Raw genomic sequence first — 11723 nt, 5'->3', positions numbered from 1 at the left:
AGACGCAGGCCCCAAAGGTGTACAAGCAGTTCCCAACCCCTCCAAGGCAGGCCCCAAAAGTGTACAGGCAGGCCCCTACAGTGTAGAAACGCTCCAACCCCCCCCGCTTCCACCTCGAGGGAGGCCCTCCCCCCCCAGTATACACGAAGCTCCCAACCCCCTCTCAGAGGAATGCCTAAAAAAGTATACAAGCAGCTCCTAACACCCCCCGCCCCCCCAAAAGAGGCAGTCCCCAAAGGTGTACAAGCAGGCCCTCAAATCCCTTAGGTGTACAAGCAGGCCCTTCAAATCCCTTAGCCCCTGCGCCAGCTTTATTGGCGAGCAGCGAGGCTGGGGGGGGAGGGGGGCAAGACAGCCTTAAATAAAATACAAATATAAAAAGTGTTATAAATGGCTGTTATAAATCCAAATAGGATTACAATCAAAGTTTACAATTTATTAAACGAATAGAGGCAAGCAAGCAGCGCTGGGTGCGCCGGGAGTCTCTGCTCCCCCAGGACGCACGCCTGTTACGTAAGGCGGCTGGTTTTGATGCTCCCAGGCTAATACATATTCATTACTACTTCGAGAAGAGGCAGGGTTATTAGAATTGGTTTCCGGAATCCGAAACCCCTCCCAGGGGCGCCTGCGTACCAGTCTCTGGTGGTCTCTCGGGGCTTGCTCGGGCTGAATGCTGGTTGTCTTCCTTTCAGGCTTTTGTCCTTCAATTGTCCTTCAGCTCCCCCTTCCTCCTCGTTTGGGAGCCTCTGCGCCGGATTTCAGAAACTCTAGCAACATCCCCTGCAGTAGTCAGCACTTTTCCCTAAAAACCCCTTTGTTCTCTTATCACCTAGACCCGGGCCTCGATGGTAACCCTTCAAATCCCTTAGTGACACGAATTGCTGGACCATTCCTTACAAAAGGAAGGATAAAATATGTAGAGGAGCAATGGCACACGCGAAAGCCCAGCGCCGCGGGCAGAGGCAGCGAAGGTTGACGGCAGAACAGTGCTCGGTTTGAACACGGAGAGGGAAAGCGAGGGGAAGGTGGCCGAAGCTGGCCGCAGTCTCTGAGCTCTCCTCCTCCTGATTGTTTTCTCTCAAAGCCATTTCTGTCTGTGTGCGGGCACCCGGAGCCGGCAGAAGTCCCCGTGAAGTCCTTCGGCAGGACGGAGGGCTGCGTGGGCTCCAGTGAGAGAGGGAGTTAGGAGAATCTTATCAAGTAGAGATAGAGCGCTGACAGCGTTAAACTAGGATGCTACTTAGTGTCTTTGCTAACTATGGTGCATTGTGCCAATTAACTAAAGCAAGAAGCCTTGGGCCCCTTACCAAGGTCAGTCTCCTAATAAGAGAGTGAGCCTGTCTTAAGAAACTGGGAGAAACTGGTCTTGCAGATGGACAAGAGCCAAGGAGCAACTGAGTCGCCAAGGAGCAACTGAGTCTGTGCAAAGACAAGAGGTCAACTAGCGGTGACGAGGAAGAGTCATCAATCTTCATGCCCACGACCTCCCGTGCTGCCCAGCGCTGAATAAACATACCTACTTTACAATCTCACTGATTGTGGAGTCCCTTTTCCGCAAGTCACTAGCAGCGGTTTCTTCCGCAGAGGTTTTCCCAGAGCCGCTTCAAAGCTTCCCTCGCGGAGCTGGGGCGTCGCAGGGGGTCGTCAAAGCACGCACGCGTGCACACACACACACACACACACACACACACACACAGGCGTTGTTGTCCAAACAGAAAGTATTTACAACAAATTCGACAAGCGGTTTTCCTCTGCCAGCAGCAAATGCCTGAGGGCCCCTACAGCTTCACAAATCATAGCACAAAGAGCCTAAAGTTCCTCTAAAATTTAGGGAAATGATTCAAAATAGATCTGCTAGGGGAAAACGATCACTGGCGGCAGGGTACACAATACACGCGAGTCTCAGCTCTCCTCCGCAGGGTCAGTGCCCACGCCCAAGTGCGACGCTGATGGCACCCGAACATTTGCTGTAGCAGGCAGCAGAGCCAGCAGCTCAGGGGAGCAATTTTAAAAACCAGGAGGCACTTAAACCAACCCTTAATTGACCCAGTTACTGCAGGAGAGTCCCGACTACTCGCCCTGGAGTCCTACTGTCACCAGCAAAAAGCACCAACCAAAGCTTGGGGGAACTTTGGTACAGCACAAGAGAAGGGAGTGGGGGTAGTGTAGCCGTATCGCAGAGCTGCTGCTTTTCACACCATTTTATCATCCCTGATAATTGAAAGTAAGGCCGGGTGGGCTGACCCCACCACCACCACTCCTGGCAGCATGTTTGGTCCACAACGCTAGAATAATTATTTTGCTCCCTCCCGCCCCTACAGCTTCATCATCTGAAAAGATTACAGTCAAAACAATGGCATACACAAATAAAAGTCAAGAGTTGACATAGTAACTCCGGGATTTGGGTATCAACTGTCCGAGAAATCAGAACACCCAGGCTTCACAATGTGCCCAACATCGAGCTGTGCCAAGGGGGGGCGGAAGGAAGAAGCTTTCCGTTTAAGCCTTCAGAGCATCGCTCCATCACTACGTCAATTCACAGCCACCACAGCGTGCCGATGGACATCTTTCTGTGCCAAAAGAAACAAGTGCTTTGTCCTCTTGATATCAAAGGTAGCCACCTATAGTTACGGAACCATGCACAAGACCTTAACTCTGACCAGCAGGAAAACTTAGGACAACTGAGTGCAGATCCTGCCAATTTCTACCAGTTCCAACTGTGCTTTAAGTCTCATTGCAAAGCCTCAGTTAGAAAAAGGATCACCTCAGGGTATCCAACAAGAAGAAGAGTTTTTTGTTGTTGTTGTTTTTTTTTTTTTTTTTTTTTTTTAGTATACCATAGGACTATGCAGTTCAATCATCAATCATCTTGGAAAGCTCAAGGAGGAGGTCATCCTCATCCTTCCCTGGGTCCAAGTCGAGCTCGGCTTCCAGTATGCCGTCTGAGAGTTCCCAAAGTAGCATCTCTAAATCCTCGTCTACAGATACGGGCGCGTTGCCTGTGGAACTCAGCCGGCGTGTCCTTGCTTCTTCTAGCTGGGAAGAAGCTGAAGTCGAGCTTGAGAACTCCATTGGCTCCACGGATTCTACCTGGCTTCCAAGATGTGCTTCAGGTCTTGGCAGAGCAAGGAAGAGAACAATCAGTATATGCCATTTCTTAACGGGAAATCCCTTTTCTGCAAACCGGCTCTTAAAACCGTAGCCAACCCCTCCTGCACTTCAATCTTACCCAGGGATTGTTATTCAATTAACCCAGGGCTACATTTAGAGCCCAATATATTAGCAGGTACATTTTTCAGTTTGGGGGTTTCACTGTGAAGCCAGAGCACCCGGAGTCTAGCAAAGATGGTTCAATTTTTGTAGCAAGAGGCACTTTGCCACCTTGCTTAATTTTCCTGTAAAAATGTTAAGAAGTCTCCATCTGCAAATATCTGTTTACTAAGTTAGTCATTTTTCCCACGGCACACTCAGCAGAGTTTGCTCCCCACTACAGGAAGCTGATCTGCAGCCATCACTTCCCTCTGCTCTCCCTGCACTCTTGTCACCTGGTATGTTTGTTCGGGTGGCATTCTTGAGGACCAAAAGGCAGAGGACACTACTCATCATTTATCACCTCACAAGGAAGTAGAAGAACTTCACCTCATCCTCATTTAGGTATTCAGACAGAGCAAGAAGTCACTGGAAAGCTGTACCGACTTGCAGCATTTAAAGAAAGTAAGTCTAATTAAGCATTCCTGCTAGCTGCTAGAAAGTCATTTCACGTGACTTATTCCTCTGATGGATTTGGGCTTTAATTATCTCAGAACCCTCCTTTTTTCCCCACCTGTGACAGAACTTATGTTTCACTGGGGATATACACCGATTGAGAAAAAGAACAAGTTGTGGTCATCACCTGTTTTGGGGATTTTCTTCAAGTCTGGTGGCTGGGACGTGCTCCAGCGTGGCTGGAACAGCCTAGAAAGCAGCAAAACAGTGTTTAGGACTCATGGGTAAAAGATTCCTTACTAGCTTTTTCCTCCATGCTGCTTCTCCTCTGGCATTGCGGAGCCTTAGCCAAAATACAAAACCAAGGTGCTCCTGAAGAAAGTTAATATTCACTTGGAGGTTACTAATGATCTTGTGTCTTTTAAGAACACAGCATTAATGGACAAAATCCTCCACACCAGAGAAATCACAGAATCACAGAGGACTAAGTAAATAGTGCCATTAATCTAATAAATATGGAAGGGTACTACAAGAATTCTGTAGGCAGCTACTGGATTTAAAAGGAAACAGAAGGCCTGTAGAACATTTGAGTTTTCCATCTTTTCTCCTAGAGGAGGGTATAAATTTTACAAGGGATCCATTTCTGCATTAGCCCCTGTCCTTACCATAGCTGCTTTTTTGGCTGGAGGTCCCATTGTGTCAGCATCGGAGGCAGTCCGTGGTTTCACAGCTGCTACAGCAGAGGGAAAACTGCCAGGTGCCTTACGTTTCAGTGCCTTCTTCTTGGGGGAAGCGACTTTCCCATCCCAAGGCTTCGCAAACATGTTAAAGTTGGCTAGAGTAAAAGGAAGAGAGAACTGATACAGTCTTGCTCTGCCTCATGAAAAATCCACGTTCTCTTCCTCATTTCCACGGCCCTTCTACACAGTTAACTGTATTTGGCCAGCAGAATTACACTGCCATTGCCTGGATTCTCAGCAATATCTTCCACATAGTAAACTCCGTCTACCAACAATCCATACAAAGGAACAAAGAAAGTGAATGGCTACAGTAAATCATAATCCAGGACGAGGGAAACTCAGACACAGAGCGATCCCAAGTGCAAGCAATACTCTAAGACGTTGTATGAAGTCTAGTAAGATTCACAAATGTTGACAGCTTTTGTATTTAAAGTCTTGCTCCCTCTAGGAAAGGAAAAGCAGCAGGTATAGTAAGACAAGAGAGTGTATGCAACTGTTGTACCAGCTTCCTCTCCCCTGCAGTGATGTCCCACAAAATTTATTAAGTTGTTCTACAAAATCCAAATTTGTAGAGTCATATTCTAGTCTCCCATTCCTGACCTAACGTCTGGCTGGCAGGAGAAGAAACGAAAGAAAGCTGGGTACTTGTTTTCTTTGTGTGTTTATTTCCTCGTGTCCCGTGAGACAGAGAGAAAGGCTACAATGTGCAGTGCATGCAGCCTTTAAGCCCTCCTTATCTCCCTCACACAATCTCATTTTACAAAGTTGATATAATGTTAACAACGAGGCCTTTGATCCTCTGTCATTTTTGACAGAAACTGGCCCCCCACATTAAGATGCTGATGCATGCTTTACAAACACATACACGTGTCAAGCTAAGCAACACATGCCAAAGAGGAAGGTGAACTTGAACTCAACACAGGGAGGACTTCATACCATAAACAGATGGCAGAAAAAAACAGAATACCAAAATTAGACTAAAAAGCCCCTCAATGTGTTAATTTTCTAGTGGGAAATACAGAATACCATCACGTAATTAACGAAAACAGACATGGTTGCACGTTCTGGCCCTTCTTTGCCTTTGAACTTTGTAGCCTTAAACTCTTTTATCCTCCGCATTGAAGGAAAAAGCAAAGCAGATCCTGAGCAAATGGAACTTGCTCAATATGGGAAGCACCTCACCGGGGCAGGTATTAAAGCATCTTATTACCTGATAGCTTTGTGTTCCATAACGATTTCTGCCCGGCTGGGGCAGGTCCAGGTTGTGCTGGGGGAGCTGGCACATTTCCTCCACTCTGCTGCATCCGCAGAGCTTTCTCGCGCTTTATTTCTTCCAGGGTTTTAACACGCACTTCTCCTTCTGGCTTGGCTTTACCTGCCGGCTCCTTCGACTGCACTTTGCTGGGCCCGGAAAGAGTGAGCACACTCTGCTTCTTGGGCTCACCCTCAATTTTTGCCCCTGCGCTGGGATCTTTGGTTTTACCATGCCATTCAGCCTGGGCTTTGGCTTGACTTTCTCGAAGAGCTCTCTCACGATGGATTTCCTCCAGTGTTTTCACATGGATCTCTCCCTTTGGCTTAGCAGCCTTCCCTGTCATCATCAAGAAATGAGAAGCACCAGCATTTAAAGAGAGTCCAACAATAAGTCTCCAAAATTTGTCACAGTACTAAGGAAAACTAAGCCTGAGCGTTCCCAATAACCCATCTTAGGACAATAGCCTAACATTCTCCTCCTCCTCTGAGCCACTTGTTGTATTTTGAAGACCAGCCCTATCCAGAGAGAGTTGCTACACAGAAATGCTAGTTTACTTGATTACTTTTTCAGACTGCATTTCAAATTCCTGCTCCCGGCAGTGGCTCTATTCTAATTGTATATGATGGTTCACAGAAGCAGCTTAAAACCTTGACAAGGCACAAGCGGAAAATAAACACACACCTAGAGGCAGATTTCTGATAGTGGCTGTCAGAAGAGCTTCAGCACTCGAGCAAGAGGAACCAGTTCTTTGTTTTCATTTGAATTCCTTTTTAGGGCTGTATGAAAACGGTCTAAGTTCACGGAAAGGAAGAAGGAGAAAGTATATTTAATAGCCAGTTGTTACCTTTCGCAGTACTAGTCCGTTGAGAAGGTAATCCTAGTCTCTCCTTCACAGACTTGGGAACTTGAACTGCAAAACAGAAAAAGACCAAATTAGGGAGGCTGCATAAACGTCAACTTTGTGTTCACATTCGAAAACAAGGCAGGAAAGGTAACTTTGAATCCCGGTGATTAAGACCTCAGCCAACATGCAAAAAGAAACATCGCAGGAAAAGGACAAACAGAGAGCCTAAATACAAAACCCGTGAATCACATCCAGATGCCTGTTTAGTAGCTGTACCTCTCTTTGGTGCTTTGTCAGCATTTCCCGGAACCTCCACCTTCTTCCCCAGCCTTTCAGCAAGGCTGCGCTTCACGGGAAGGGCGCTTACATCAGCTTCAGACAGAGAAAACAAGGAATATTTTAAGAACATTTCTTTGCAGGAAGATTTGAGAACAGTCAACCACAAGCTTCTATTTTTCAAGCATATTTTCATAAAATTGCCTTTCAGCTGCTAAATGGTTTTTTTGCCATTTCTGCAGTCAACACAGATCTCCACTGCAACGCATTTTCCTCTCACACGTCAAAAATACTCTTCGATGCAGTCATATAGAGAAGGCGGCACCTAAATAACAGCTCATAAAAAGTTCTTACCCACGGAGGCTTTCCGTTTTCCTTGTTTCTCAGCAAGATCTAGTCGAACCACAGGTTCCTCCCCTAAAACAAAAGTAAAATTTTTCTATTTCATAGAGACCAGTAGCCAATAGAAATAGTATACTGTTAGCCCATGTCCAAAAAAACCCAGCAAGACACTGTTTTGACAGCTAAACCACACAAACTCATATTACAACTATAATTAACTTAGAAAAAGTATCCATAGTCTCAGTGTTTGCCTCAAATTCCAGCTGAATGTAGTCGAGAATGAATCTGAGTCTGCTTGACAGCTATACTTTGTGCAGAACAGAGCTGCATAAGCAAGCAGAATATTATTAGGTACAAATGCTGAGAAATATTCCTTTCTAAGGTGAATGTCTATGAGTAAAAGTACTTCTTCACTTCTTTCCCTTTCAAAGGAATTTGCACAACTCTAAACAATATAATTTATACACAGACTCCTATCGCACTACTGTCCACACGTGCCACTGTCAGCCTCTTTAAAGCTTCAGAAATTGCTTCTTACATAGCACTGTCCTCTAGAGCTCTTTCTTCTCGTTACTCTCCTGTTTTTCAGTTATCCCCCTATTTGCATACTGACACATTTTTTTCTTTCTCCTGCTACTGCACTTAACCTGAGCACCAAAGCTTTCCAGTACAACCAGGGACTTTCAGCATAAAAGCATGTTTTGAACAGAAGGCGGCAGCACCAGGAGGCTAACAGGGGTGAATTGCCTTCCTTCTTGCTTAACCTTCCAGTTTAGGAGTAATGAAATCAAAACAAAAGCATTAATTATTACCTTCCTCTGTAGACAGTGTCACAGTTCTCACCACTGTCCGGACATTTTCCTTTTCCGGAGCAGGAAAAATCATAGAATCGACGGGAGGAAGAGAAGATCTTGAAGGACCTTCTGCTCAGAGCAAGCAAAACATAAGGAAGTTTACCAAACAGAAAAAACTATCACGAAGAACAAAAAACTGTAATTATTCATTACTGTCAAACATACAGTGACCAGAGCATGCAAATAAGAGAGGTGACTAATTTGCCTCTGGTTGCCCTTGGAATTCCCATCTAGAATACCAGCTGGCTGAGAATCAGGTTGCTCGATGCCCCCAGCTAAACATGGAAGTCTATCCCTCAAGCAGCTCCCAGCCACCATCACCTGCCATTCTGAAGCCAATCAAATTTCACTTCTTTGGCAAATAGTTGGATTCACCAAAGCATAGCCAGCTACCCGGTATTACTGGAAGAATTTTTTTTTGAAAGAAAAATCATCACACAGGATGAAGGTGAAGAGGGTAAGAAAGTAGGGAATATTAACTCACCACCGTGTCTCTTAGTTTTTTCCTTCATTTTCTGCAATTTGATTTCTTCAAGTGTTTTTATTCCAAAATTCAGACCGTCCTCTGAAAACAGAAAACAGTTAATGAGACTAAGGCTTAGAGGCACTCACTGAGGACCACAGATCCTCAGGCTTCTTAGTGCTCAGGAACTTTCAGAAGTATTTAGAATAAAGCCTGTCAACACTCCTCACAAGTGAAACAACCATAGAATCAATGGCATTTTGCCCCTCCTTTCACCCTTCAGGGTAAAAACTGTAGTTTTAATTTTAATCCATTTACGTGATATTAGATCCCTCTATCGTTAGATATGGCTTTCAACAGTGGTTGCCAGGCTGCACGTGCAGCCATTTAAACTCCATGCTGTGACCCTGTTTTGTTCTCCAAAAGGAAAGAAAAGGAGTTCAACTTTCTGACCCAATGGGCACATGATGGTATCAGGGAGAAATGAGATCATGGAAATAACCGAGTCCATTCAGCACCCCTACATTCTGTTGTGTTTTTACGCCACATTGCTTTTGAGTTAATTGTCAAGTTCTCCTTCCGATTTATCCTACTACAGGTGCTGGAATACCTTGTTTAGCAGTAGTAGCACTGGCTTTCCGAGTGGAAATCATCCGTAATCCATTTTGGCCTTCCTCAGCTGGTTGCTGGACGGGAGTTTTAGTTTCTTCTCCTTCCGCAGAAAGCTGGTCTGAAGGGGAAAAATCTATTCAGTTATGCATAGGCCAGATTGTTCGTGATTATGTAGCTCATGCAATGACACTTCAGTCCATGGTTCCTATAAAAAAGCTTTTTTTTTTTTTTTTTTTTTTTAATACAGCTACACTGACCTGATGAACTCGTAAGTAGACTACCCTAGGACAAAACATCTAGGACTCTAGATTCTCTCTGCAGCTTTAACTACTACACAACATATTACTCTTCAGACAAAAAAAAAGGAATTTCCTTCCTAGTTTCACATAGAGCTTTACACAACAGACCAACTAAAGCCAAGAGTGGTTCTAAGCTTTCCTCCAACATTTCAGGTTCTGTCCACTGACTGCCAGACAAAGCCACCAGTGACCTGACCAGACTGCCTGCCCTATCGCTAGTCAGACCTCAGGTCATCTGTGATTTATACATTGATTTACAGCACAAATTCCTTCCAAGAACCAAAGACTTACACAATCATTTACAGCACAAATTCCTTCCAAGAACCAAACCATGCTCACCATCATCATCTTCATCATCATCTGCAGCATTGATTACAACTGGAGGGTGTGTAGGGCTTGGGACATTTTCCGAGTTTTCCACTACTTCAGGCTACTTCAGCAGGTTATTTATTTATTTATTTATTTTTAACTGTATTGAACCTCTCAAGTAAGCTAGGAGCAGACTAGGAACAACTGAGGACTTGTTAGAGTGTGCCTTTTCACCTGGACTCATGTTACTTTGAATAAATTAACAAGGATAGCTGGTGATAATTTGTGATTTAAGGAAAATCCAGATACGTGAGAGAAAGAGCAGCGTTAAAGCAGTTAAATTCCTGCATTCCTAAGTGCTCTCTCTAGCCAGTTTCTGAACGCTTCTGTTCTGTGGCTAGGATTTGGTCCGCTTGACCACAAGATCACTAGTAAAACAAGGATGCCGTCCAGTCAAACCTTCAAATGAATGTAACTTACCTAAGGTCTACCGTTCGCTATCAAAGCAGGTAGCTTTGTCCTAATATTCTGTACAGTTGACCAATTTTAGCACGGAACTGAAATGCAGTCAGTTTAATGGGAGGGCTTTGGAAGCTGCCTTCAACAGTCAGTTCAGCCCTGTAGTCAGAGAGCAGATCAAGCCATGTGCAGGGTTGTGACTTCTCTCTTTAGAAAGAAAACCACTGAGCCAGACAGTTCCATGTTGAGTATCACAACAGGGAATGACATTTCTTCCCTTTGTCTTTCAGATGCAGAGCTTACTGATGGAAGCCTTCAATACTCAGACTAAACCTACCATCAAAACCGACGACCTTTTTACCGTCCAAACCAACCATTTTTCCATCAAACCCAACAACTTGGGTTTTGAAATGAAACTGGTAAGCCACAAGTCTTTATTGAATCTATTTTGCAGTGAAAGGGTTTTCTCTGTAACCTGATCATTTAAACTGTTGTGCTTAAAAGAAGGTCACTTGCAAGAGCGGTTATAATCCATGCTATAAAATCGAATCATCCTCTGGAAAGGGAAAAAAGGAGCAATTATCTTGCATGCACTCTTGATAAAGGAGGAGCTACACAATGGTATATAGTTTCACACTTTGTTTTTGAGAATGTCCAGGCTTAAGTAACAGCTCTTGATGATAAATGAAAAGATTAATACGCAGTGGATTTACACAGAACATTACGTTTTTAACAATGATCGATACAGAGTATTTGTCATGCATATCACCTGTGTACACCAAGAAATACTTATTTCAATATATATCTGTACAGTATTTACATTTTATATTTAAACTCTAACTCAAAACTTTTTCCAAGAAAATACAGAAATGAAACTGGTAAGCCACAAGTCTTAATCTGCAGCATTTGGTCTACAACAGACCTGGCTTTTCCAGCAAGCGTATCTACATAGATATGTAACAAATCTTAAAAATAGGCATTGTTTTTATATATGAAGCATTATAAATGCTGCTTGGTTTATAAAGCTTCGGTTTTGTACCCGTTTAAAACTCTTCAAAATGTCAAGTGATTTAGAGCTTACTTTGTCAGAATATTTTATAATGTAAGTCAGTCCAGGGGAGTTTAACTATTATATACAGTTCTCTCCCTAGATTGCACTGGCAACGGGGCAGCAATTTAATGCTAGAAATAATATACTTCCTGCTACGATCTCCTCAGTTACATGTTACTCTAAATAATTATTTCTGCAGGGTATAAGAACTTCAAATACAGCAAACGAACTCTCAAGGCATTTCCTTTGTGCTTACAGGTAGACACCGTCGCCTGGCTGGATAAACAGATTTTCTTGAAGGTGTTATTTCAGCATATAAGAATTGATTAAAAAAAAAAAAAAAAAGTGCTTCATGGCTTATTGGTTTTGTAATCTCACAGTTCTCCAGGAACACTTGATTTGCTGCATTTCACCATTACGCTCGTCAGTAGCACTGATTCTGGTTTATCACTATTTGCATTACAAATCTCCTTGTCCAAAGCCTAAACTGATGTATGCACTGCTTGAAAACAAA

The 11723-nt window shown here is 43.9% G+C and overlaps 1 protein-coding gene across 1 annotated transcript; it reads right to left on the bottom strand.

Annotated features, from left to right (window-relative positions):
• Positions 1 to 1408: 1408 nt before the first annotated feature.
• On the bottom strand, positions 1409 to 9342 carry LOC308186510 (zinc finger CCCH domain-containing protein 11A-like). The gene is made up of 7 exons (XM_080608621.1): positions 7975 to 9342; positions 7175 to 7237; positions 6821 to 6916; positions 6545 to 6610; positions 5656 to 6036; positions 4371 to 4540; positions 1409 to 3954 (listed from the first exon to the last, which is right to left on the bottom strand). The coding sequence occupies exons 1-7, from the start codon at positions 8045 to 8047 to the stop codon at positions 3889 to 3891; spliced, it is 915 nt and encodes a 304-aa protein (XP_080464747.1). The 5' UTR covers positions 8048 to 9342; the 3' UTR covers positions 1409 to 3888.
• Positions 9343 to 11723: the final 2381 nt, after the last annotated feature.

The sequence above is a fragment of the Anser brachyrhynchus genome, assembly GCF_964034855.1.
Source record: "Anser brachyrhynchus genome assembly, contig: SCAFFOLD_106, whole genome shotgun sequence".
NCBI lineage: Eukaryota > Metazoa > Chordata > Aves > Anseriformes > Anatidae > Anser > Anser brachyrhynchus.
This window is presented reverse-complemented; position numbering and strand designations above follow the sequence as displayed.

Bases quoted from the DNA above. Each gene is read 5' to 3' on its own strand.
- LOC308186510 (XM_080608621.1), bottom strand. From the start codon at position 8,047: ATGATTTTTCCTGCTCCGGAAAAGGAAAATGTCCGGACAGTGGTGAGA. The intron at 7,238-7,974 runs GTAATAATTAAT...CTTTTGTTTTAG, and splicing joins GACACTGTCTACAGAGGAAG to GGGAGGAACCTGTGGTTCGA. The intron at 4,541-5,655 runs GTAATAAGATGC...CTTTTACTCTAG, and splicing joins ATGGAACACAAAGCTATCAG to CCAACTTTAACATGTTTGCG.